The sequence below is a fragment of the Atractosteus spatula genome, chromosome 5, assembly GCF_055471065.1.
Source record: "Atractosteus spatula isolate fAtrSpa1 chromosome 5, fAtrSpa1.hap1, whole genome shotgun sequence".
NCBI classification, from domain to species: Eukaryota; Metazoa; Chordata; class Actinopteri; order Semionotiformes; family Lepisosteidae; genus Atractosteus; species Atractosteus spatula.
The window spans coordinates 9018325-9046218 of NC_142710.1; the positions used below are offsets into that span (position 1 = coordinate 9018325).

At 41.1% G+C, this 27894-nt stretch overlaps 2 protein-coding genes across 2 annotated transcripts in view; both read right to left on the bottom strand.

Annotated features, from left to right (window-relative positions):
• Positions 1-7324: 7324 nt before the first annotated feature.
• Positions 7325-27894, bottom strand: part of LOC148834004 (uncharacterized) — a 51597-nt gene continuing 31027 nt past the window's right edge. The window contains exons 6-10 of the mRNA XM_088915721.1: positions 11674-12504; positions 9309-9477; positions 8341-8597; positions 7723-7820; positions 7325-7618 (exon numbers count right to left, since the gene is read on the bottom strand). Coding sequence (XP_088771847.1) covers positions 7325-7618; positions 7723-7820; positions 8341-8597; positions 9309-9477; positions 11674-12504 — 1649 coding nt within the window. The remainder of the gene's footprint in view (positions 7619-7722; positions 7821-8340; positions 8598-9308; positions 9478-11673; positions 12505-27894) is intronic.
• On the bottom strand, positions 13026-27638 carry LOC148834005 (testisin-like). The gene is made up of 5 exons (XM_088917778.1): positions 27584-27638; positions 16209-16371; positions 14184-14446; positions 13623-13685; positions 13026-13036 (listed from the first exon to the last, which is right to left on the bottom strand). The coding sequence occupies exons 1-5, from the start codon at positions 27636-27638 to the stop codon at positions 13026-13028; spliced, it is 555 nt and encodes a 184-aa protein (XP_088773904.1).

Here is a 27894-nt window from a genome sequence, read left to right on the forward strand (position 1 = left end):
GTATGAGACCGTATGGCTTTAAAGCCACTAAAGTACAGTATGTGTGAAATATATTTTTCATAATCCAAATTTAAAGTTAAATTATCCTGATTACTCATTTACATTCAGACACAAGATCTCAATGCAGATGGAAGCCTGAAAGAAGCACACCGTGTTCACAACAAGCCACAGTAGAATAATAAGCTACTTTTTATATGATGATGAAGATGATGAACATTACTCATATGATTATGAATAAGGTTGTTTTTGTAATGTTACACTCTTTTTTAACCCCTTGGGCATCGAGTGCAAACCATCACATGTCTTATATGTCTTACCATGTCCACTCACCAGACAGAAATATTGAAAAATAAAACAACAACATTTATATCTTCAGAGATCATTTTCATTTTCAAATTGTGGCCCAGTAAGAAAGCTGAAAAGGCTTGAAGACCTTGTCCTGTTTTTCTACTAGCTTGGATAAAAACATGAGACAAAATGAAGAAATATAAAAAAACATCTACCTCATTTTATGTGAAGGGTATTAATCTCGTACCCAGAAAATGTATGAAAATTACAAAAACATAAAAAAAGGAATAATAGATATTGCAATCACAAAGGCAAGCATAGGCAGTACCAGAGAGGGGTTTTATTGCTGTTAGGCAGGAAAAGAACACCTGTCTAGCCTCCAGGTGTGAGGACCACTGATACCAATCAAACTGATCATTACCTGACAAGTAAACAAATAAGGGAGATAAGCAAAGGCTCCCCTTACAGAGCAAGCTCTGAGGAAAGTAACAATCCAAATGAATGACAGCAATCTAAACCCATTAGACCAGCTTTTTCACAAGACGGCTGTTTAAAATATACACTAAAACGAAGACGTTCAGTTTTCCCTGAGCTCAGGATGACGAAACATGCAGTCAATACAGTATATTTCGGCTGTTTCCTCATGTCTTACAAGGTAAGAACATGATATTTAAGGCTTTTTTTTGGTGGGCATTTACTTTTGTAGTTGTTTTTATTTTTTGTTTTAGTTTTCTTATGTTTCATTTGATATAAGCCTCTTTGTGAAGTTTTCTTTTATTTTGCTGGTGAAAAACTATGAAATGTGTTGTGTATTTTTTATTAGGGTGGGGGTGTTGCTCATTATTCTGGAGGTTTAGAAAATTGACTTTGTTCTGCTTTCAGGATTTGATTTAGAAGATATCGGAGATCACTCGCACGGTGTGAGACTCTGCATCTGGGTGTAAAAATAACCTGTTTATCTTTAGACATCTTGGCGTGGTCCTATCCTTAAACTCTGACATCTCAGCAGGGTATTAAAGAGCTTTATAGAGTACTAAACATGGTGTAATAACTTTGTAAGTACAGACAGTAGAGGCCTGGTTCAGGGCTTAAACTGAAGCTAAACAAACACCGTGCAGTACATGACGTTTCTGTCCTGAAGGAAGAGTCGTCTTAGATCAGACCCACTTCTCATCTTTTCTCTTCCAGACTGAAACGTTTCAGCCCTCAGAGTTATAAGAAACCACAAAATGCGATAAATCTTTCAAACCCCCTTTTTTCCACGACAGAAGAATCAAGGTTCTCAAAAGGGAACTGTGGTAACACACATCCTGTTTTTCACTCTCTCTAGCTGCAGGGAGACTCTGGGGGTCCACTGGTCTGTAAAAGGGAGAATCAGTGGTTCCAGGCTGAGATTGTGAGCTTTGGAAGTTATAGGCCCGATGGCACCAATACCACGACCTCCCTTCTGTCTATACCCTGGGTCTCCAGCTTCAAGAACTGGATTCAGACAAACTCTGGAGTCTGAGTCTGATCTCAGAAACCCAGCAGTTCCCTCTCCTGACTCTGCTGCTGCAGCTTCCAGATCTGATTGTTGCTTAACCCAGTGGTTCATCAGCTCCTCTCTCTCACTGTGTCTCCTGTCCTATGGTGCTTGTTTTGTCCCTTCTCTCTAGTGAGGCTCTGCTCTTGGTTTTACTCAGCCTGCTGTGAGAGATCAGTTCTACTGTAACTCTGTCAACAGCTCAATTAAACTGCAAGCATCCCCACTCCTGGTCTATAGTAATTTATTGACCTTGACTGTGTGCCAGACCAGCAGGACAGATATAGGAGTTTTCAGGTGAATAGAGGTTTGAGTCTACGTTCACATTGGGAGTCAGGTGATTAAGTTGTTAATTAGAGTAAAATGATGCCAATGCCTTCCTCAGCTGTTCTTTGCAGTCCCTGGTATCCAAGTCTTCTCGTAGGTCCAACACTGCAATCTGTCTTGCAATCCATCCTTTCCCAAAGTTCGCTGAGGTCTCGTCACTGGGATTTTTGAAGCCTCTTTACCCAGGGCTTGTGACTCTTTCCCCGGGGGGATGGGGGGGTGGACCCTGTGGTGTCTGGGGCAGAGCCCACTGCTCAGGGCTCTCTGATCTAGACTGTAGACAGAAGGCCAGGTGTAATGATACATTGTGACATTGTGTATTCGCACCCTGTACCAGTGCCCCCTGTCAGTCCAAGGCTCAGCCAGACCTCTCTCACCACCCCACATGTCATCCCAGAATTGTGTGGTGATTAACGAGTGTCCTCTGGACTGAGTGGTGATTAACGAGTGTCCTCTGGACTGTGTGGTGATTAACGAGTGTCCTCTGGACTGAGTGGTGATTAACGAGTGTCCTCTGGACTGTGTGGTGATTAACGAGTGTCCTCTGGACTGAGTGGTGATTAACGAGTGTCCTCTGGACTGTGTGGTGATTAACGAGTGTCCTCTGGGCTGTGTGGTGATTAACGAGTGTCTTTGCATGAACCATTGTGTTCCCGATCAAGATCACTAGGTGTCAAAACCATGCCTATGAAATTGCACTCTGGGATGGTCCAGAGTCTCAGTGTGTGATGGAGCAGGTCTCTGGGATGGTCAGTCCAGAGCTCTTCAGAAGTTGGTGTTGGTCAGTCCAGAGTCTCAGTGTGTGATGGAGCAGGTCGCTGGGATGGGCAGTTCAGAGCTCTTCAGAAGTTGGTGTTGAAACTGCAGTGAACCTATTTATATTAAGAGGTCAACACCATTATTCTCATCCAGTCGAGTCTCATGAACAGAATCCACACTATTCTCACCACAAGCTCTACAACAACAGTTTGTTAGAGAATCATTCATGAACATGTTTGGTAAGCCCAAGTGAGCAGTGTCTGCACACTCCAGGGAGGAAATTCACAGCAACTGCATTAAGCCTCTGGACAGCCATGGACAAGGTTCTGTGATGAATTAGTCTTGCTTTTTGTCGACTCAAAAAAAATTAGTTTTAGTTGCATTTTAGTCATGCAGTTTATATTATTTGTATTTGTATAATACATTGTTTAATTTCTTTGTAGAATTTGTATAAATACAAATTTGGTATAATTTGTATTTAATTTGTATATATTTGTGTATTTTATTTGTAAATAAAGCAGTTTATTTTTATTTGTATTTGTATAACAGATTGTTTAATTTAGTTGTATAATTTGTATAAATACAAATGTTGTATACTTTGTATTTTATTTGTAAATATTTGTATTTGTTTATTGTATTGGTATAAAATGTATAATATTATAGTAAAGTCTATTTTTTAAGAACATATTACTTATCTCGTAAGGTTCTGTTAACCTGTGGTGCACAATCTAAAGTGTGTTGATCTCCAGGAAGGTCAAATATCAAATACAATGTTTGTGCAATAAAGGGTTAACAAATAACATATTATACAGATACATCATGTGAATCTACATCAAGAAAATCTATTTTGGCACTGTTAATCATAATTCCTTACTTTTATATAATGTCTTTTTCCAAGTAAAATTTTTAAAATTGACTTTTTTTCAAAGTTCCAAAGCAATACTATTATACATTTGGTTCAATGCTCCTGACAACACTGAATTTGCAATAACAACAGGGGAATTACTGCATGAGTTACTTAACAATATTAAAATTGGAGAGGATGAGTAATATACAGTACAGTACACATTCTTTAACTCACTAGTTAGTTAAAGACTAGTTATTATTAATAACTAGCCCTTTTAACCATAATTTTCCAGTGGAAAAACGACCGCAGTCTAAGAGTGGTCTAAGTGCTAATGACATTGTGCCAGTATCATGCTAACAAAGTGGCAGGCCTGTGCTTCAGTGTGTCACTGCGCTCCACAGACACTCTTCTGAAGAAATAAGCAAATAAGGAATACATGCCTGCACGTGCTGTAAGATGTTGAAGCTACAATAATTTAAAAACGAAAGAAATGTCATTAATCATTAAAAATCTCCTTGCTTAGCTCAACACCCAGCCACATAAACAAACATATGTAATTAAAGGACATTCCTTTCCAATGGCTTTTACACGCTGTGAAATGCACAGTACACAAAAGACTCACCATCTCAACATCTGGAAAATAAAGTCTGAACAAAAATGACATGCCTGACAGAGCTCCCTTGCGAAGCTGAAATGCTTCCAAGCAGCTTTTACATTTCAGGAGAAACTTACAGTAATTCTCACACATACTGTAAATCTGCAGCCAAGACAAAAACGAGTCATTTCCTAACATGCAAACCATAAAGTCGTGCATTCTTGCTTTTGTTGTTCATTTGTTGACGAGCTGCACTGTATAAAAATGGATGTTTTAATGCAAAAGTGCCGGCGAGCTCCGACTCATAAGGAGCTTCAGATGTTTTGTAGATTTCGGCTCTTTACTGTAAGTGTAGCCGCGTTCTGCTGATCTGCTGTGTGTTTTGCTGTATGACGCCCTGTCAGACTCCAGGTCTTTTCCTCCCAGCTGAAGGCGCGGAGAACCACAAGGATTTCTTGCTTCCCCGCGGCTGAGCTTTTTCTCAGCCCGCTGCTGCAGTTTTGATACTTGATCTAACGAGCGCAGCGTGTACACCTCATTGTTTTATCTGGGAACCGATCCATGAGGAAACGAGAAGAAAGCGTCACACAAGGTGTGGAAAAGACTGGCTGGGAGTCTGAGGAAGAAGAGAGGAGAGAAAGAGGCACACACCGATACTCGCGGTTCTTGCACAGCGGCAGCCCTGAAGCCCCGCTGGGAGTTTACTCGTCACACGTTACAGCCCGCCTGCCGTCCACCGGACAGAAAGCAGGCGCGCAAACGCTGAAACTGTGCGTGAGGGAATTTAATTTCTGCGCGAGTTTGACTCAAGACAGGTCAGTTCGTCTCGTCTTAATTCCCTCGAACAAAACTTGCAGAGGAATTTCGTCTTTGTCGCCATCAGTGTGGATTATTTTCGTGAGCGCTTCATCCTTGGTGACTAAACTGAAAAACAGGTCGTTGACGGACCTTTTCATCACCATTTTCGTCGACTACATTAACCCCGATTCCAACGCAGCTGACAGGGAGGCGAGCGCTGAGCCGAATTCCTGGTTCTGTGAGGCCCTCTAGTGGTGACCAGCGGGATTGCGGCTTGCTGTGCCACAGCCAGCAATGGGAACTGTCAGTGGAACAGGAGGAACAGAAGACACGTGGGCCCCCCAGGACCAGTGCTGGGAGCCCCTGTTCCAGATCCCCTCACTGTGTCTGGAGCTGCTCTGTTCTTTGCTGGCAGTTCAGAGACAGGGGGACCCCTCGATCACATGTGAGGGGAAGGAGTTCCAGTCAGTTCAGCCCCATGAGGAAACAAACAGGAGACGCCCCCACAGCCCCCACAAGACCAGGGGGTTCTAGATCACATGGCTCCCTGTGTGTGCTTTGTCTTTTACAGCTGTGACACAGAAGGGGAACATTTCAAAAGATGATCTTCCCAGGCAGCTTGGAGGTGGGGTGGGGTTTGAGGTTTGGGGTCCCCCGTGTGCCCCACTGCTGTGTCCCCTGAACAAGAAACAAGAACAGAGGCTGGTGAAGAGAGAACAGATGTCTGATGCAACAATCAATGAAGTGTTTTATTAAGTGCTGTTCAGCGGACAGTGAAACAGAGAGCAGCCCAGAGCAGCACAGGAGGAGCCTTCATCATCGTGACAGAGACAGGATCCCCAAGAGAGAAAACAGACCAGAGCTGAGTCCACTGAGACACAGCAGGCTGGGGGAGACAGGACATGTGGTACAAAGAGGTAACGTTTATCTTGAAGTGAATCATGGGTAATGCTTTAGTTATTCAGTTCTCTGCAAAAAAAGCATTAGATCTGTGTTGTGTGTAGAGCTGTGATAAAAGGAATGTCTCAGTGTGAGCGTTGCATTGCCAAATACAAGATGCATTAAATAACAGGAGTAAGAGGCTAGGAGCTTAGTGCGATGAGAATGTACCTTTTTCGATAATTTTTTTTTGTTTGGTAAGTCCAAGTGAATAGTGTCCGCACGCTCCGGAGAGATATTTCAAAAACGATCACGATGATGAGGGCATGGAGTGAAGGGTGGACTGAAAAAAAAGAGTTTTGCTTACATTTTTTATGCTCGAAAATTAAAAACAATACATTCATAAGTCTTTAGAGGAAAGTCATCATCAAAAATATAAACATGTTTGGACAACTGACACAGCCTGTCTAAATTGTGCCGCAGAGTCCCAGAGGGGTTCAAAGCCAGAAAAAGGAGCAGAATACGTGCAGAATAACTTCACCGCTGCTCATGAGCTTGTGGACGAGCAATTGATTGATTGACCTGGTGATAGTAATTTACGCGCATAATGTTATTTGTGTACAATTGTGTCACACACTGGGAATTGTTTTCTAACTCTAGGAAAATCAGAAAGTGTTAAAAATCAATTAGTATGGAATGAAAAAAATCAATGAGCCTGTCTAAATGTGTTGGTCTGCATGGCAGTATGTTTACAGCCTGTGTACATGTTCACACAGAAGACGAATCCATGACGTGATCAAAAATGATTGATTAAATAAAACCTATACAGAAATTGGAAAATGGATAACCACAAAACAAAACATTCTCAGACAGCGGACACAGTCCCAATAGGATTCAAAGCTGATTAAATAAGAACATGTTCAGAATAATTTCACTACTGGTAAGAAACCTGGATGGATTAGCTGGTTGGTTGACCGACTTGATCATGGTGTGAGCATAGTTCTGTCACACATTAGGATTTTTTTTCCCCAGTGCTAGGAAAATAAGCAAAACTTAAAAATCTGCCAGTATGAAATGAATATCTGAAAAGCAAAGCCTTCTGGGGCAGCTTGTCTGAATCGTGCTGGTATCAAAGTCAGTAATTTTTATAGCCTGTGTACGTGTTCACACAAGAGACAATATCATGAAAGGTATGAAAAGAAGACAGAATATCAGCCCTGAAGTCCAGCCTGCAGCAGGGAGATAGACACGTCCTTGCTCCAGGCTCTACAGGTGTCCAGTGAATGGACAGGGCTCAGGGCGTGGAGGTTTAGGTGGTCAGCAGGAGGGACAGGACAGCCAGCAGCAGGACAGTGTGTCCCAGGGAGGAGGCACTGCTGGGGGTGGGGGTGGTGGTGACCACGGTGTTGGGGTTGATGAGGGGCAGGGTGGGGCCCACGTTGCTCTGCAGGAAACTCTGGTATCTGGACACCTTGGGGAACACCCCCTGCTGCAGGGCTCGGGCCACACGCCCATTTCGTTGGACAGTGTTGTCCACTGCAACAATGCTGGCCTGAATCCAGAGAGAGTCCTGTTGACACACCAGGGGATTCCCTGAGTCTCCCTGGAGAGAGAGAAACACAAAGATAGAAGGGTTAATACATTGTTGCCTGAATATTGAATTTTAAAGAAGAAGCAGAAGATTTCAGTGTCTGGAGGTCTGGGTACCTGCTGTAGGTCCAGCGATCCGGTACAGAGGTTGTCAGCTGAAGAGACGTTCACACACGCGGTGATCGCTGTGGACACTTGCTGGAGAGTGTTCTCACCTGACAGTATGGGGACACATGGGAGATCTTAGCTTTCAAGAGAAAGTTGAGGGACAATGTAACCTCTCCCACTTCCTGAGTCATCTACCTGGAACTAAGTGTGGAGAAATCTTGGCCTTGTCACCCCACCTCCAGGATAGAGGTGTAAGAAAGGGATGTGTTTTGATATTTGATATTATGAATACTCAGAGGGTGAGCCCATTAAATTAGGAAGCTATTACTGTTTTTTACCATTAACGTTAAAATCAACTGCTTAAATCCATGGAAACACCACTGTACATAAAGGAACAAATGAAATTGTGCAAACAAGTGGAGCACATGGATAGAGAATGCAATAGCGCTGTCCACACTGGGGACCTGGGGGATCCCACCCCCAATATCGGTGCCCCTGCATACAGATGTACAGGCTGGGCCAGTCTGTGTGCAGTACCTTGATCAAGGACACAACAGCATTGCCCACGTGGTGAAGCCTGTGTCCCACTCTTTGATCCTGGAATATGATCCAAAATTCTGGTCTCACCTGTCCCAGCTGCGTTGCCCCAGCCAGTGACCCAACACTGAGCTCCAGTGGGGAATGACACTCTCTCCCCAGCCAGGCAGATGGGCTGGATGTAGTCAGTGAAGGAGACCTTGGTGTCCAGTTTCAGGAGGGCGATGTTGGTGCCCCCAAGCTGGCTGGTTTGGAAACTCTGGACCCCCAGGGATCTCTCGAAGGGGTTTGAGCCATTCTGCTTCAGTCTTCCCAGGATCACTGTCCACTCCTGGACAGACACTGGACTGGAGGGATATAGACGAGGGAATAACAGATATACTGGACAGCACAACGTATCAACACTGAGGAGAAACTTGCAGGGAAACAGAGGAGACACTGACCTCATTGTCTCTCAGTCTAAAGCCCCCTTACATTGTCTGTATCTGGAGTCCTGTTGGAACATGTATTTCCACAGTGCCACAGTGTCACAGTGCCAAAATTAAATCCATCATTCTGAGTCTCAGTTGCATCCATTCCTGTGTTGGTGTGTGAATTACTGTTGTATTAACTCAGAGTGTTTGTGACATGAATCGTTATGTGGTGAGCCATCATTTTTTGCTTTCTAAAGGGTCTTAGTGTCTGACTTTATTCCTTTATTTCTGGCTGTGGTCATTCTCCTGTCTTGGTTTCATGATGTCATTGTGTCTAGTCCCGTGTGTCCCAGTGTCTGAACATGAGAACGATTCTACGACTACCTCGGTATTTATTTAACTGTTTTAATAGATGTTTTATATGGTCACATCAGAATTGTTTCAACACCATTAGTGGAGTCTTGTTATTTTTCACCTGGGAGTGAGAGACAGGTGGGGTTGGTCTGTAAGAGGGGTAAGAGGTCAGGTAAGGTTGGTCTGTACCTGGGTGAGAGGGACAGGTGGAGCTGGTCTTTACCTGGGTGAGAGGGACAGGTGGGGTTAGTCTGTACCTGGGTGAGAGGGACAGGTAGGGTTAGTCTGTACCTGGATAAGCACTGTGCAGTTGTCATCACCCAGTCACCGGTCACAAGGGTCCCTCCACACACATGTCTCCCATTTCTCTGCAGGCTGGCCATCCATGGCCAGGACCCCTCTGCAGCTGACTGACCCACGAGGAGGGATGTATTAAGTTTGGGCCTCCCACAGACTTGTACTGAAAAACGCAGTGAAACAGCAGAATCACCCTAGAGGACTGGACAGATTTCTCACATCCAGCCCTCCAATATCACCACATGACTTTTTATACTCTCATTAGATCCTATGCAGAGGTCATAGGAAGATCATATTCAAAATAATGACAAATAACATACAGTGAAAGAGTGGTGTGAATGAGGACCATACATGTTGCAGGAGTGTGCTTTGTTTGAAGTGGCATTTCCAGACATGCGATGTTTCAATGGAACACTGATGGGTAAGGAAGTGAAGGAGAAGTAATGCAGGTGATGGGACACAAGTCAGGAGGTGGAGGCAGTAAAACCATTGGAATCATGTCCAAACAAGCTTGAGACTTAACTCTGTGTTTGCCAGTGGAAGACACTGCAATCACCTGCCAAAATTAGCCTGCGGTGAACTGCACTGATATGGAAGCAGAAATCACTTGCTGGTGTTTGCTAGACTTGAATCGATGGTTGAGAACAGATTCCAAGGGAAACCCCCAAAAGATAAAAACTGACACAGCCATTGAAAATGCGCTTCAAAACCTGTTGACATGGTAAATTAGGGTGTGCTATACTGCTTCAAGATTCAGAATTACTAATCAAACTGCCCAAAGAATCTTCACTGGGCAAAAAAATGTCAATAGGTGGCACTTGTGTTGCGTTGGATGTTAGTGAATTTGTTGCTTCATTTAATCTACACTTAATATGGGAGTCATGTAACTAAAGAAAAAATTCAGTAGCTGAAAATGAAAATAAACAAAGGATAACACCTTTTCCCAGTATCATTAACAATATTAAATTTTTGAATATACCTATATTTATAAAGCTTGGAGAGGGTCGACACCCCACCTGTTGGACACCAACACAGTGGGGGATAAGCAGGCAGCAGGGGGAAGGAGAGTAGCTCAGAAGAGTGATAGGGGGTACAGTTGTTCCAGTGTTCCAGGGAGGGTTGACAATATTTCAGGGGAAATGGAATAAAAGAGCAGACAGCATGGCAAATACAGAATGAAAGAAACGTTGATCTCTACTGTCCTTCACCCAGACATCTGCCTAACGATACCATTGTGCATCAAGGTGCATAAAATAACCTTACTGACCCACACAGATTGTTGACTGACCTCTATGTGAAATAACAGTGATTTCAGAATTAATACACCTATCTTTGTAAGATCCCCATAGTCAGGTACCGAATCTAAAAATAAAAATTCAGACTAAGGTGCTTTCAGGACAACTGAGAGATGAAGAAAACACAAATAAGGAGAAATATTTAAACAAAACCTTGAAACCACAGACTATCACCTTCAGCACTCTGAAGATAATAATTAAGATGTGGACTGTGTCATAAGCACTCAGCATAAATCAGACTGTTCTTTCTAAATGAGCTGTTGGGTAAGGAGGAAACTGTTTAGGGATGTGACAGTAAGGTTAAAGATTGCTTTAAGAGAACTACAGAGTTCAATGACTGAGATGTGAATAAATGTCTGTGCGTCAACAATATACAGTAGGGTCTGGACATTCATGAGGGTTCAGTGTCATGATCCATGGCAAATAGCCCAATTCATATAAACCAAGTCCACAGCTATACAGTTGCATAACGTATACATTATATGATACAGCATGTATGGTTAAAACACATAATATGAGAAAGGGTTACCTTTGATTAAAATACTAATGCATTGGCATAAGTTAATTAAAATAGCATTGATCAGGAAAAATAAACAAAAGTAATCAAAACCTTATAGCAATTGGTTAATATAAACAACATCCAGCCTGCAGTTTCTATCGCTGTGTCAGTGGTGGCTCTGTGGCTAAGGATCTGCGTCTGTGACTGGAAGATTGCTGGTTCAAATCCTGTGGCTGGCAGAGGAATCCTACTCTGTTGGGCCCCTGAGCAAGGCCCTGAACCCCAACGGCTCCAGGGGTGCTGTACAATGGCAGACCCTGTGCTCTGACCCCAAGCTTCTCTCCCTGTCTGTGTGTCTCCTTGGAGAAAAGCTGGGGTATGCAAAAAGACAAATTCCTAATTCAAGAAATTGTATAGGGCTAATTGCTGTGCTTTATGCCAGAGGTGCTTTCACATCAACTCTCAGACAACATAGTAAAGCTCTGAATATTTTGCAGTTCACCGTTTTATCATGAACACTAGACACAACTGTGTTATTCACAGATACGTGCGGATATTAACTCACTGGGGAGTGCATCAGAAGGGGTTACTGTAGCTGTACGAATAGTAGAGGAAGTAACGGCCACTGGTGCTGTAGTGGTAGAGGGAGCTGTGGTGACTGATGCTGTAGTATCAGAGAGAGAAGTGGACACTGGTGCTGTAGTAGTAGAGTGAGCTGTGGTCACTGGTGCTGTAGTATCAGAGGGAGCACTGGACACTGGGGCTGTAGTATCAGAGGGAGCAGTGGACGCTGATGCTGTAGTATCAGAGGGAGCAGTGGACGCTGATGCTGTAGTATCAGAGGGAGCAGTGGACGCTGTTACTGTAGTACTATAGGGAGCAGTGGACGCTGGTGCTGTAGTAGTAGTAGAGGGAGCAGTGGACGCTGATGCTGTAGTATCAGAGGGAGCAGTGGACGCTGGTGCTGTAGTACTAGAGGGAGCAGTGGACGCTGGTGCTGTAGTAGTAGTAGAGTGAGCTGTTGACGCTGGTGCTGTAGTAGTAGAGGAGGCAGTGGTCTCTGGTGCTGTAGTAGTAGAGGAGGCAGTGGACACTGGTGTTGTAGTAGTAGAGGAGGCAGTGGTCTCTGGTGCTGTAGTAGTAGAGGAAGCAGTGGTCACTGGTGCTGTAGTAGTAGAGGACGCAGCGGTCACTGGTGAGACAGTTGGGTCCTTACATATGGAATTGTTATTAAATTCCACAAATTCCGCAGTGTTCGAACCAACTTGTGCTTTAATCCAGGAATTGTAATTGGATACTCCAGCATAAGACACTAAGTATTCGGGACAGTAGTTTCTAAAATTTAGAACTCCAGCCTGAATCCAGTAAGATCCCTGGTTACACACCAGTGGACTCCCTGCGATTCCGGGGTAAGCATAATTTACAATCTATAAAGAGAAATAGAATGGGGTTAATACAGACACACTGACTGGACACTCCAGTACATGAACACTGCACTGAGAGAGAGGGGTTAATACAGACACACTGGCTGGACACTCCAGTACATTAACACTGCACTGAGAGAGAGAGGGGTTAATACAGACACACTGACTAGACACTCCAGTACATTAACACTGCACTGAGAGAGAGAGGGGTTAATACAGACACAGTGACTGGACACTACAGTACATTAACACTGCACTGAGAGAGAGGGGTTAATACAGACACACTGACTGGAGACTCCAGTACATTAACACTGCACTGAGAGAGAGAGGGGTTAATACAGACACACTGACTGGACACTCCAGTACATTAACACTGCACTGAGAGAGAGAGGGGTTAATACAGACACACTGACTGGACACTCCAGTACATTAACACTGCACTGAGAGAGAGAGAGGGGTTAATACAGACACACTGACTGGACACTACAGTACATTAACACTGCACTGAAAGAGAGGGGTTTATACGGGCATAATGATTAACTAGGGGTTTAAATAGTGTTTTAATGTTGTCTGGTCATAATCGGGATATCAGTTCCCATTCACTTTGTAAACAAAGAGGAAAATCAAGGCTTAGTGAGTTTTCTTCCCAACCTGTTACAGATTTTAGTGATATATATAATAGTGGCAGAATTTCTGTAAGGGGTGGACTCTACAAATTCACACACCTGTTACTGTATGTTTATGGTGCGATATTTCATATCATTTATTGGAAGAAAGATTGTTTTACTTTGAAAGTTTGGGTCTGGTTATCAAGCTGTACTGTAGATTATAGATTTGTTGTGAAATGCATACAAATCCCCAAATAGTTGTTCTTTATCATTTGCTGGTGTAGCGTTTTGGTGTCAATATCTCATTATTATGTTTTATTTTCATCACTTCCCCCTAAATAACAGCAATAGCAATAAGATGTGTAGAGAAGAAAGATCTACTTCAGATACCGTGCATGAGCTGTTCTTCGGAGTCTCTCCAGTGCAGATCATTGTTTTTGTTACCAAACTATCATTATAAAACGTATTGGTCTGATTCTCACAGTCTGTGATCTCAATGATGGGCAGCTGGACCTGCTGTAGGGTCTGGTTCCCTGGCAGGGATGCTGTTGAAAGAAACAGATTCTCAGTGTCCTTCTCTCAGTCAGTGACAGACTCTTCCAGCAGCTCTACAGTGTGGAGATCCTGAGGTCTCACTCCTCCTGCTTCAGAGCCACACCTCCGCCTCTCCTCAGGGTCTCAGACACTCAGCAGGATGACCATGGGCTCATGGGCTCACAGGTGTGTGACACAGGGACAGGTGGAGACCTGCAGTAGAGCCCTGAAGGACCCAGTGGTACAGCTGTGGAGTGAGAGTGTGCTGCAGCAGCGAGCTGTGTGGGAGCTGATGGGAAGTGACCAGGGGACAGACGACAAGAGTGACTTGTGTCACCTCTGACCCCCTGTCTGCTGGCAGAGATCAGTGCCCACAGGAGACAGAGTCAGAGACAGGGGCTGCTGAAGGGGATTGAACTGAGGTTCATCTCTGGGTTTGAGAGACAGGAGTCAATGAATCAAAGTGTTATAACTACATGTGCACAGATACAAAAATTAGATTAACCTACCTCCATCAGTCATGTTGCCCCAGCCCGTGAGCCAGCAGCTGGTGCATCTGTGGAAGGAGCTGTTGACATCGGCCAGACAGATGGGTTGGATGTAGTCAGTGAAGTTCACAGGGCTGCTCAGCTTCACCAGGGCAATGTTATTGTATAGAGTATCAACAGAGATGGGGTAAAGAATGATCGTCTGGACCCCTCTGGACACTTCATGAGGATTCGAGCCCAGCTGTGTCTGTCTGCCCAGGTACACTGTCCAGTAACTGGCAACACTAGTGCTCCTGGAGAGAGATAGAGATAGAGAGGCAGAGAGAGAGAGTGGCAGTGAAGGCACTGAGGGAGAAGGCACTCAGGGCTTTCTACGCAATAAGAAGGAGGCTCTTCAACATCAACCCACCAACAAGAATCTGGCTCCAAATATTTCAAAGTGTAATCCAACCCATTGCCCTATACGGCAGTGAAGTGTGGGATCCCCTCACAGACCAGGATTACACTCAATGGGACAAACACCCCACAGAAACTCTGCACATGGAGAGCTGTAGAAACATCCTCTATGTGCAGAGAAAAACACCTAACAACGGGTGCAGGGCCGAATTAGGCCAGTACCCACTATTGATAAACATACAGAAAAGAATATTGAAGTATTGGCTACACCTAAAAAACAGCGACCAAAATTCCTACCACCACAAAGCCCTGCTGAGCCAAGAGCTGAGCCCAAAACAGAGCCCCCTGAGCCAGCTGGTCCTGAGGCTCACCGACCTGAGCCACACCAACACTAACCAGCCTCAGGACAGCACTGCTAGAGCACCACAACCCAGACTCAACCACATCACAGCACAACACACACAACACACAACCAGCCTCAGGACAGCACTGCTAGAGCACCACAACCCAGACTCAACCACATCACAGCACAACACACACAACACACACAACCAGCCTCAGGACAGCACTGCTAGAGCACCACAACCCAGACTCAAGCACATCACAGCACAGATCAAACAGCAATATCTCACACACTGGGACACACACACACAAACACAACATAAACTGGAATGCTACAGAACCCTAAACAGACAATACACACTAGCTGAATATTTGACCAAAATAAAAAATAACAAACAGAAACAGACCCTGACGAAGTACAGGCTCAGTGACCACAGCCTGGCCATAGAAACTGGACACAGACAGACCTGGCTGCCCAGAGAGGACAGGCTGTGCTCCCACTGCCAGCGGGGAGAAATAGAGACAGAGGTGCACTTCCTACTGCACTGTGACAGATACTCTGGGATTAGCGAAACATTCTTCCCTAAACTCAGAAATCTAATCCCAGAGTTCCCACACCTGCCAGAACCACAATGGGTCCCAATCCTACTGGGAGAGGGAGGAGGGAACTCAGCTGAACTAGCAGCCCAGTATGTGATCTCCTGTCACAGCCTGAGGAACAGTGAGTCTGTCTCCCAATAATGCTCCATCTGCCTACAGTATATGTAAATATTTTATAATATGTCTTTGTTTTAAATGTCTGTAATATGTCTGTAGATTTTATTTTACTTTTATTTTTGTTTTGTTCCATGTTAATTTTATCATTTTTATTTGCTTTGGCAACACTGATTGTACCCATCGGTCATGCTAATAAAGCACCTTGAATTGAATTGAATTGATCATCGGTGTCAAAGGACAAGAGACCTGCACAGTGCAGACTCTCTGGTGTTTCATTATTCTTCAGTGTAGTACGGCCTGCTGTAGTCAGCGTTTCCCCTCAGTGTCTGGGCCAAAGCCAGCAGTGCTGTTTCTTCAGCTTTCAGCTGTGCTTTGCTTGTTGTTTCAGGGATACAACATCTGTAATAGTCTGACTTCAGAGTTGGCAGTTTTACACTGACTCTTCTTCTGTGTAACAGCATGTAAAGACAATATCTCAGCCCCTATTCATGAAACTCAACAACAGAACCCAAGAGGAATGGAAGCAGTTCCATTTGTTACATTGTCAATATCTATTGGTTAATACAGAGGAGATGTCTTCTGCTCCCCTACCAGCGAAAGCAAGCTGCAGAGGTCAGCACCCAGTTGCTGTTGATCAGTGAGCCTCCACACCAGTATCGTCCCATGACGAGCAGGCTGGCCTGCCAGGGCCAGGACCCCTCCTGGGCAGAGTCTCCCTGCAGGACACTGGGACTCAGGGGCGCCTGGCCACAGGCTGGAGAGATACACCAGAGAGAGAGAGAGAGAGAGAGAGAGATACTGAGAGTGAGCTGTCAATCTCCCATATACAAAATCTCTAAAACAGAGGTCTTTCATTTCACAGTAGCATCTGTAAAAAAAAAATTTCAGCTGCACACTCAACACGATCAAAAAATAGAAAATGTATTTAAAACAGATGTATGTGTTATAGCCTACAGGTCTTCAGCAATCACAGTGATGCACACAATTCTGAAATTGAGCAATGAGTCCCCTGGCTTTGAGCCAAACTGTCCCCCTCTCAGATTATTGATCAGTATTTCCTCACAGGGAGACCTCGTTCCCCACAGAGAGGGGGCTCCCTCTTCCCCAGTGCGTGTTCCCCTAGAGACTACCTTTCTTATTTAGCTCAGCCAGTTTATGCTCAGTGGTGCATGCTCCTATGTTGGTGTGACAAACACCACTGTTACCCCACTCTTCCTCTGGGTGCATTACCTGAACAACATCCACTGGGCGCATCCTGCCTAAACTCACATGTTGCTGTGAAACAGGGTTAATAACTTCTAGTTTGATAGTTTTAAGGAGGAACTGAAACATTATTTTTATATTTCAGAGTTAGAAAGTATCAGCATTGATAAGTGAATTTTGAACCACAATGAAATTAAAATGTACACAATAACCTCTAAAACCTCAAATTTTGATCCCAAAATAAAAGAAATTTCCAGGTCTGCGCAGCGCCATGTTCTGAGATTCAGAACGAGGCAACAAAACGGCCTGCGACATGTTGCGACTATGACACTGTAAACAAGCAGGATTGTGAATAAATCTCTTAATCCAATAGAAATATTGCTCTTGACTTCCAGACAAGATTTTACTTGTTAACTCTGCATGGAACATTTCTTCAGTGAAATGTCTGCTGCACTTATTGTGTCCATCACAGTCATTACATAGACTAGTGAGCAGGAAGGGCCACTTCACATTGCAATTCACACAAACTCTTGCTTGTGGCGAGACCACAGGTTTGCAACAACATGGCAACTTACAGTACTTTCACCAGGTTCACGATTCTGTGCTTCATCTGAAAGTTGTGAGATTTCCCTATGGCCTCAATGGGATTTATTCTGTCACTTTAAGACTTAATGACCAGTCTGTAATGAAGTGAACATGATGTCAGAATTCCTAGGAGAGAAGTAGAAAGCCGGGTGTACTTATCCAAGAAGTCAAATCCGAAGCCCGAGTCTAAGAAGGCGAACTGGTCACAAAGCCAGGAGATCAGGAAGAACAAGGTAAGACACGCTGGGCTGACATAAGAGAGGGAAAGCTCCACTCATAGATTTGATGCCAAGCAAACTGGAGCAGGTAAGCAGGACCTAAATAGTGTGGGATAGGATAGTCAGCCCAGGTGGTGCTGTTAGTGGTAATTAGGAGCCAGTTAGCATTGATTAACGGAAGCTGAGTCTTATTCATGGTGGCGTCTCCTTGGGACAGGTGGAACCGTGACACAGTCTGAGAAATTGGGACTGCAGATCCCCTCTCAAACTTGTGTTTGAATTTGAATCCTTTTCCAACTTTTGATACAGTGGTGATTATAATTGCATTCTACTGTTTATCACCTCATATTGCACGTCATGCATGTGTGTTTTAGCAGTGATATGGTTTGGTGCACAGTATGAATGAAACAAGTTCGGTCTTTACATTTTTCACAACGAAAAAATATGCAGCTGCTATGTTGATTTAGGTGAAGTTTCATTACATTTGTTTCTGTGCAGACCCATGCAGAAAAAAAAACGTAAGATGTTTGCCGGCTTAGATTTTGTTAGATTGCAATTCTCGATATTGAATCTTGATTAATTTTCCATTCCAAATGTCAGAATCCCCCGACAGCAGGGACTGTTTCTCAAAGTGAAAAGAATAACCAGTTTCTGGGTCGGTAAAGAGAAATGATAAAGGCTCCTCTAGCAGCGTTTTGAGTAGGGAACAAGGAAATGATGAGATTCATGATAATGTTATTGATTTTATAATCAATCTAATATGCATTTTTACTTATTTTAAGTAGCATTAAAGAATACTGTATGAAGTGCCCCCCCACCCCCCCAGTTTCCCTCTGCATGGGCGGTGGTGTAAGAAGAGAGGCAGGAGACTGGAACTGCAGCTTACCAGTTTATTGCCCCATTTGAGTACAGAGGCATGCTCACTCACTCACTCAGGTAAGGGAAGGAAAGTAGCAAAGTGAAGAGAGAGTGTAACAGAGCCAGCTGCTGAGCTTGGGGTTTGGAGATTGCAGGAAAAGTGGAAAGGAGACCCCTATTGATAGAGGAAGGGAAAGGGGAAAATGCAGCTGCAATTTTGAAGGCTTCAGGGTGACGTGCTCAGGCACCTGGGGCATCTTGCTTCCAGAACACCACAATACTATCCAGCCAAACATTTTTAAATATAAACTAGAGCAAGGGAACATCAGGGGTTTAACTAGAAGACTGCTTTCACATCCTAATAAGATATGATATCTCATGTTTTGGATCACACCGTCATTATATGTATGTTAGGGGATTTTATTTTAAGTAACAGGGTTGACGATGATTTTGGGGAAATCTGAAATAAATGCTGAAAAAATGTGTTAAACTAAAAATACAGATTTTCTCCACAATTCTTTCATTTTTTATGTACTAAAATATGCAATATTTAACAAAAATCTAACACGTTTTATGAATACAAGAATGTTCATTAGATTACAATAGAGACAAAAATGCAACGTCCAAAATTGCCCATTTGAGATGTGTGACGTGTGTCATTTTCTAAATTGATCATTTACAGATGCAGCCATTCAAAATGCACGGTACAACCCTGTGCCACACGCAACTACACACGATCCACCGCGGCATATTGCGGTATGTGATTGGCTGGAAAAAAAGACTGACAGGGGCACTCGTGGTGCATTGGTTGTTAGTGAAATGATTTAATCATTTAATCTCTTTACTGTGCATGTTTTAATCCGCTTAATATTGAATATTTATATGGAATTTTACAACTAAAGATAAATTTTAGTAGCTGAGCATAAAAAGAAGAGGAGCATAACATGTCTGAAGGTCATAAACGAGATTAATTTAGATTAATTACGCCAGAGAAATAATCACATGGGGAGGAGTGAAACTGAAGCAGACATATCCAAAGAAAGTGTACTACGCGATAATTTGAGCTACAGTATATGAATATAATTATATTGTTATTAATTTTTTAGATATCCGATACCATATTATATTCCCTATTAATCAAATTCTAAAAAGTATGCTTTTGTTTACTGCGATAACAAGCATACACGCAGAAAAGGTTAAAACATTATAACTTTTTACGAAGTATATAAACTTAATATAGTCAGAAAGAACACCTAAAAACTTTTCCAAAACAACCACAGTATGTAACTGAATGCAAGACTTTGATGCTTAAAATGTTTAGGGAGAAATGGAATACTGGTGTGTATTTTTTATTTAAACTACCAATACCAGCCATATATAGTTTGCATAATATGTTTTTGTTCCTAAATTAATATCGTTTATGAGCATGTGAAAAGCATGGTGAATCGGAGATTCTCAACACTTACTTTGTATGATTGGAAACGAAAACGTGATCGGATCAACGATATGCTGTGGTGTTACTTTTTGTCAATGAAAACATAAAGTATTTTCGTGTTGCAACAGTTAAACTAATGCAGACGGTTACAATATGGTAATACTTTGAGCTTATAGCCCAAGGTCATTCATTATTAATACTATCAGTAATATCTTCCATAAAGACTTTGATGCATAAAATATTTCTGCATTATTAAAATACGAAGGTGGAAGGTTGTGTACTTTTGTCCAACTGAGCAATCTTGCTTTTATAAAATATACAGACTTTTTAATTTTTAATGATTAACATGCTGTAATTCACAGTTTAAAATGATTAAAAGTTCAAAGAGTATACAACTTAAATTCTTAATTTGAAAAAGATCCCTCCACAGTTTTTTCTGGTGACAGCTCAAATGCTGTACATGAGAGGTTAAGCTTTATTAGCTCCTCCTGGTGGTTTTACAAGGCTCATGCGCTGAAATAAAAACTACAGATGCAGCCATTCAAAATGCGCGGGCGATACCGCATTATTTTGCGGTACACTGTACGCAGTCTACCGCAAGCTACCGGTAAATACCGCTAGTTACCGTAAATTCTCCTATAATACGACAAGCAAAATAATAGTATCCGGAATTTCCGCAAGGTGGAGCTAATAAAGCTCAACCTCTCATGTTTGAGCTGTGGCCATCAAAGTCTTTAACGAAGATATTACTAATGGTATTAATAATGAATGACCTTGGACAAGCTGTAAACTCAAAGTATTGCCCTGGTCCACATTCTTTTTTTCATTGACCGTCTTTGTAAAAGTAACACCACAGCATTTCGCAATCACGCATTTGTTTCCAATCATGCAAAGTACAGTGATTCACCATGCCTTTCACATGCTCATAAAAGAGATTGATTTAGGAACATAAACATATTACCGTATGCAAACTGTACTGTATACAGTATGTATATGTATATTTAATGTCTTAACTGTGCCCGTTTAAGTATTGAATATTTATATGGAATTTTACCACTGAAGGGAAATCTTAGTGCCTGAGCATAAAAAGAATAGGAGCATACTGCAACGCGTGTGAAGGCCATAAACGATATTAATTTTGGAACATAAACATACAGTATATGGCTGGTCTCGGTACTTTAAAGAAAACATACACGAAACATGGTTTCATTATGACCAGAATCGGTCTTAAGATATTTTTAACTTGATTTACAGTATTTGAGAGGTATGTCTTGACACCGATACTACGTAAATACTGCTCACGTATATGTTTCTAGGTTTATATTATGCATTTCATACGGTCAAATTACTTTTGAGCAACTGATAAGAAGCGCGAAACGGTATGCCCAGGGCGTTCTAGTTTTCGTTTTGTTTTAATGCAGTGCAGTGGATTGATTAGAGATATCAAGTACATACAAGTCATTTTTTAAATGTTGTAGTTCGTCTTGTAAAAATGTTACGAGTACATCATCTGTCAACAATTACACAGGTTCTGTTTCCATATTGCGGATTTTGGTTACGTAATATTATTTTCTAATTTAACGTTGTGAATATATGATTTGGGCAAACAGAGCCGCAAAGAAGTACATTATGGGTTGTTGTTTTTTTTTTGCAGTTTTATCTAGAACAAGCGATGCTTAAACCTTTGTCTGATTCTTGTGAAACTATCCACACGACAGTTTCAGTACCTAGGAGTTGACTTCAGTGATGTCACTGATTGGATGTTTCTAAAAATCCATCCACTGTAAAACGTCTTCTCTCGTTGTCCTGCATATGTATTCGCTAATGAAGCTGTGTGTTCTGAGCCTGGTTCTTTACATTTCTGTATGAACCAGCTTAGAGGGCTAAAGACAGCTTGTGTTTAAATTGAGTGTAAGGTAATTTATGCTTCTAAAGTCATGGTCAGCATTTATTATTGTACTGTGCTGTAAACTTGTTCTGTGCCTAATTACATTATTTTATAGCTTTATCAAATCTGTACATTGTCTGTCGATAATGTTTCTGTAGTGCTTTTTCAGCCCTCAGCATGTGACCGCGCTGGTGGCGCTGTGGGTTAGTTTCCTGACTCCCATGTCACATGGTCTGTGATTGAATCCCATGGAACTATGACTTTATTTTTTAACAAACATTTCTTTGAAAAAATGAAACGTTTCCCTTGGTCAGAGATTAAATAAAACCTCACTCGCACCAAACAAATTTATATTTCTAAATATCACAACATGATTGAATTTAAGTCTTTTTAATAACAATGAATAGTCACCTATGCATTACAAAATAAACATTTATATTGATTTGAATCGCGTTTTGATTTAAATCGTTTTGATTTAAATCGTGTTTAAATATATGTGTTTAAAGGCGATATACTGTATAAAAGCGCTGATTCTTATGGAGTGTGTTCCGCCGGGGATTCAAAAAATTTATTTTTTTTAATCGCGTATCTAAGGAAAATTGCAGTATAACTTTGTTCATGCACAAACAGTGGCACGTTACATTATAATTTGGGTGTCTCCTCTTGCCAGAAAGCTCTAAATTGCATTTTGAGTGCGGTTTTTGACTTTTTCTAAATTGCAACCCATAAATAAAGCTGATACAGTTTAGACTTACTGTATTCTAAACTGTATTACAACAGCACATTGGACAATGCAACGTAAATTGCAAAAATGCACTTGGAATCTGTCCAAGCCCTACTACGAAAATTATTTAAACTGCGACACTTATCATTCATCTTTAAATAAACTTTATTTTATATAGCGTTTTAAGCGAATAGGTAATTAGATTGCTCATAAACCTAATCGCTTTTTCTACATAAACACAGCGTGATTGCTCTCTGAAAATGCTTTTCCTTTATATTTAGGCTCAGATTTCAACTATAGATTGTATTATTATAAACTTTCTTGGAAAAATGTCTTTTATGTAAACCATGTTTGCTATTAATTCATTTAGGGCTAAAATACGTTCATTGTCTTCCAATCGAGTCGAGTTCACATTAGAAGCTTGCCACGCCCTGACTGTTACACCAACGCATTAGCATGTTAAAGCGATTTCATTGAGGAGCCTAGCTACTAGTTAACACTGTACTTCCTACTTTGAAAATACCTGTGAAACCGGTTTAATTCGTCACAGCCAGCACTCCGGCAGAGAGGGGGTTGTACTCGTTAATGTCCGATGACATACAAGTGGAAAGATTACAGATTTTAATCGTCTTTTTTCTGAACCAGGGAAAATCTGATTATGTTTCTCTATAACAATAATAAAAAACTTTATCTTACATATCACCTTTAAAAGTGGCATCTCAAAACAATACAGTAGATGTAAACCACAGATTACAAGGTAAATACCCAGACAAACGCAAACGCGTTTTTAATAAAATGCTTTCATTCATTCAACAGAGAGAGAGCGTAAAACCTGGGTATAACAGCTGTTCCTTTTTCTGATCACTCGCTCTCTGAGATACATGGGAATCCAGGCTTTTTTATCAACGCTTTCTTTTCCCTATAACAGATCTTATGGAACCACTTCAGAAGGGTGTCAGCCAGTCAGATTCCAGGAATCGGTACTTTAAAGGAAAAATACACACCGGTATTCCATTTCTCCCTAAACATTTTAAGCATCGAAGTATTTAACTAACATGTGAAATAGCGTGTGAAAAAGTGGTAGTTTTAAGCTTTTCTGCTAATATAATATGGAATCGCTTATCTAAAGAATTTAATAACGATATGATTATATTCGTGTACTGCGACAGGGCTGTGTAGGGCTGTTTCGCCTCTCTCTTCATGCGACTGTACCAGGAAGAGGATTTCTTTCTATTCGAAACGTGTATTTTAAAAGTTTAAGAAGTAAAAACCTTACAGCGTACACAGATTTCTAAACTGATCAGGATCGTTATCTTTGTCTTATGCATAATAATGTTTACCGCTCTGTCCAGCAAATTAATAATAAACTTTATTTTATATAGCGTTTTAAACAAATAAGTAATTAGATTGCTCATAAACCTAATCACTTGCTTTTTCTTTTTATTTAGGCTCAGATTTCAACTATAGATCGTATTATTAATAACCATAATAACAACCAACCAACAAAAACAACCATATAAACATAATACCAACCAAAAACATAGATAACAACCACAATACAAAATCAAATATATCAAACCATTATACTCTCGCAAATTCCTCCAATTATCATAATCCCGCCCCTTATGCAAAACCAAACCCTCCTCCCATCCCAGTTTATCCTCTTTATCATAAACAAAATCCACCTCAATTTTCAACATAAAGCATTACACAAAATCAATACCTCAAGACTCCATACTCAACAACGATAATTCACAAACAGCCAGAACATGTAACTACACATTCCCAAACAGACCTCATTTCCATAGCCCCGCCCCTTATGCAAAACCAACATCCCTCCCCTGTTCTCTCTCTCCCCTGGCGTTTGTAATCGTTTTTATTTTCAAATAAATTTTAGCAAAGTCATGTATTTTAAAAATCTTAAGATTTTTATATTTATGTCTTTATTTAGTGGTTTCATTAGTGACAAAGGCTAAACTTTCTTGGAAAAATGTATTTTATGTAAACCATGTTTGCTATTAATTCATTCAGGGCTAGAATATGTTCATTGTCTTCCAATGAAAGAAGGGTTCCTTTCGCCGTAGTCGGGTTGACATTAGAAGCTTGCCACGCCCGGACTGTTACACCAACGTATTAGCATGGTAAAGCGATTTCATTGAGGAGCCCAGCCTTTCTTAACTAGTACTGTAGTTACTGGGTTTTTGAGGGGGGGGGGAGGTGTCTTTCGCTGTGAAACCAGTTCAGAAAAAAGACGATTAAATTTATTAAACGATTAAGGGTATTTACCTTGTAATCTGTGGTTTACATCTACTGTATTGTTTTGAGATGCCACTTTTAAAGGTGATATGTAAAATAAAGTTTTTTATTATTGTTATAGAGAAACATGATCAGATTTTCCCTGGTTCAGAAAAAAGACGATTAAAATCTGTAATCTTTGCACTTGTATGTCATCGGAAAATACAATCAGTTTCTGCTTTGTGTAAGGATGGTGTCAAAAAGTAATCTAAGTGGTGAGAAAGCTGTGCTCCTCAAAGCGCTTTACAGGATAAAAACAATAACAACAATAGTGGCTGGGCAAACGATTTTTTTTTATAGAAATACAAAATGAGATACTGTATAATTATGTGCATGAACAAAGTTATACTGCTATTTTCCTTAGATACGCGATTAAAAAAAATAAATTTTTTGAATCCCCAGCGGAACACATTCCATAAGAATCAGCGCTTTTATATATCGCCTTTAAACATATATTTAAACACGCTTTTACGATTTAAATCAAAACACGATTCAAATCAATATAAATGTTTATTTTGTAACGCATAGGTGACTATTCATTGTTATTAAAAAGACTTAAATCCGATCATGTTGTGATATTTAGAAATATAAATTTGTTTGGTGCGAGTGAGGTTTTATTTAATCTCTGACCAAGGGAAACGTTTCATTTTTTCAAAGAAATGTTTGTTAAAAAAAAAAGTCATAGTTCCAGTGGGATTCGATCACAGACCATGTGACATGGGAATCAGGAACCTAACCCACAGCGCCACCAGCGCGGTCACATGCTGATGCCTGAAAAAGCACTACAGAAACATTATCGACAGACAATGTACAGCGTGTACTATTCTTGTGTTGCGGTACATGAATATAATTATATCGTTATTAATTTCGTTAGATACGTGATTCCATATTATATTCTCTTTTAATCAAATTCTAAAAGTATGCTTGTTGACTCCGGTATCTCTTTAGTTAAAGACTTCGATCCTTAAAATGTTTAGGGAGAAATGGAATACTGGTGTGTATTTTTTCTTTAATGTACGAAGACCAGCTATATACTGTATGTTTATGTTCCAAAATTAATATCGTTTATGGCCTTCACACGCGTTACAGTATGCTCCTATTCTTTTTATGCTCAGCTACTAAGATTTCCCTTCAGTGGTAAAATTCAATATCTACAACGGGCACAGCAAAGACGTTTTTACTGTAAATCTTTCTACGACAGACCAACGGACCACGAGTGCCCCTGTCAGTACCCTGCGTCATCTTGCGTCACGATGCGCGAGGCCGTAGCCAATTACCTGCGGTACGTGTCTGTACCGCGCACTTTGAATGGCTGCATCTGTAAGTGCTGTGCCTGATGAGGCACACACTTCCTGTTCCCTTTAAAAAGAAAGAAAATTATTTTATAAATCCAACAGTATTGTAAATATTTTTCTTTAGTCCTTGTACCCTCATATCAGAGCTAGTACTCAAACTACTGTTTACTGTATAATAATTTAATCAAATACTGTTTACAGTATTACTGTAAATGTCCTTATCATATCTACAGTGTTTAAAGTAACTTTATGTAATAATATAAAATATATCAAACTATATTATACAAAATATATAGTACAAAAATAATAATAAAATTATACTGTACATAAAAGTTTAATTTAAAAGTATCTTGCTGTGTGTTGCTTTCATCTTTGTGCATGAGATAAACTGCACGTGAACATTATGAAAATTACAGATTTGTGTAAATAAGAGTTCTGCTTACAAATGTTGCTCATCACTCACTCTCTCTCATGCACACAAAATCTCCCTCTCTCACACGCTCAGTCTCTCGTTCATTGTTAACTTGGAAAGTCTGAGCTTTTCTGAAACTTTTCAATGACCTTTTCAGCGCAATTATATCTCGTATTCTTCAGCAGTCTTTTGAACTTTTGCCTGTAGGAAGATGTTTTCGCTGTCCACAGTGCAAGACAGGTAGAAGAAAACTTTACCGTGTTTTAGAAGCCATCAGACTCAAAAAATAGTGTAAAGAAGTTGCATCAATATTATCTCCATTGGATAGATTTTTATTAAATATCAAATGAACGCATTAATACCTTATTCTATAATGTAGGACTTGATCCTTACATAGGAACTCTGTTACTTGCCAAATCATTTTAAGGACCTTTTGTGGCCATGTTTTTTTTAACCAGTTTTATTTGAAATGTACCGTACAATGTGTTCCACTGTTTGCTGTTTATCTTCTCTCCTTCAAAGCTAAATTAAATATTTTGAATTAAATTGACTTAAAGGGTCATTATAGAAATGACACATAGAAAAACATAAAAGTATGCGAATGTAATCTTATGTTTCCTCGTCCTGGTTTCTATTACTTTCACTCTCTTTCTGATTGTTATAGAGAAATACTGTTTATCACACTTGAGTCTCTGGAAAAATATACATCCTCCTGGTCCCTGCTTAACATCATTAAAAGGGGTTCCCTGTGCTTGTACACTGTGAAAGCCTTTAACAGAAACCTGGCAAGGAGCAGGAAAATTGAGTCACAAGCTTTAGTATTTCATCTTGGTTATCTTTTGTGAATTTCAAGAAAATCCTTTAATATTTTTTATAAAAACTTTTGTTACTGGACACAGACTCATTAACTAATCTCTTGTTTTGCTCTATTTTCAAGGCACTTTAGTTACTCAGCTCTCTAGTGGATAAACTGTGCTGATAAATGAGGACAGTAGAGTTCGTCAGAGCACTGAGAGACACAGGTCAGCCACTGGCCAGACAGACACCACCTACCTCTCACTGTCAGGACCAGAGCCACCAACACGCAGAGACTGATGCCCACCGCCATGACTGCTAGTGTGTCAGTGTCCTGTCTCCAGCTTCTCCTTTCTCTCCTCTCTCCCTGTGTCTGTCTCCTGCTCTGATATACACACCTGGAGAGACAAGCCTCCTGTCCCTCCCTCTCTCCCTCCCTCCTCTGTTCTCTCTCTCTTCCCCTCTCTCTCTGCACCTCTTTCTTCCTCTCTGTCCTCCTCTGTCTCAGTTCAGTAATACTGCAGCTCAGTGAATTTATAACAAAGAAACAATCAGTAATAAACACACAA

Bases quoted from the DNA above. Each gene is read 5' to 3' on its own strand.
- LOC148834005 (XM_088917778.1), bottom strand. From the start codon at position 27,638: ATGGCGGTGGGCATCAGTCTCTGCGTGTTGGTGGCTCTGGTCCTGACA. The intron at 16,372-27,583 runs GTAGGTGGTGTC...GTATCTCTCCAG, and splicing joins TCTGGTCCTGACAGTGAGAG to CCTGTGGCCAGGCGCCCCTG. The intron at 13,686-14,183 runs GTAGGTTAATCT...TTCTTTCAACAG, and splicing joins GGGCAACATGACTGATGGAG to CATCCCTGCCAGGGAACCAG.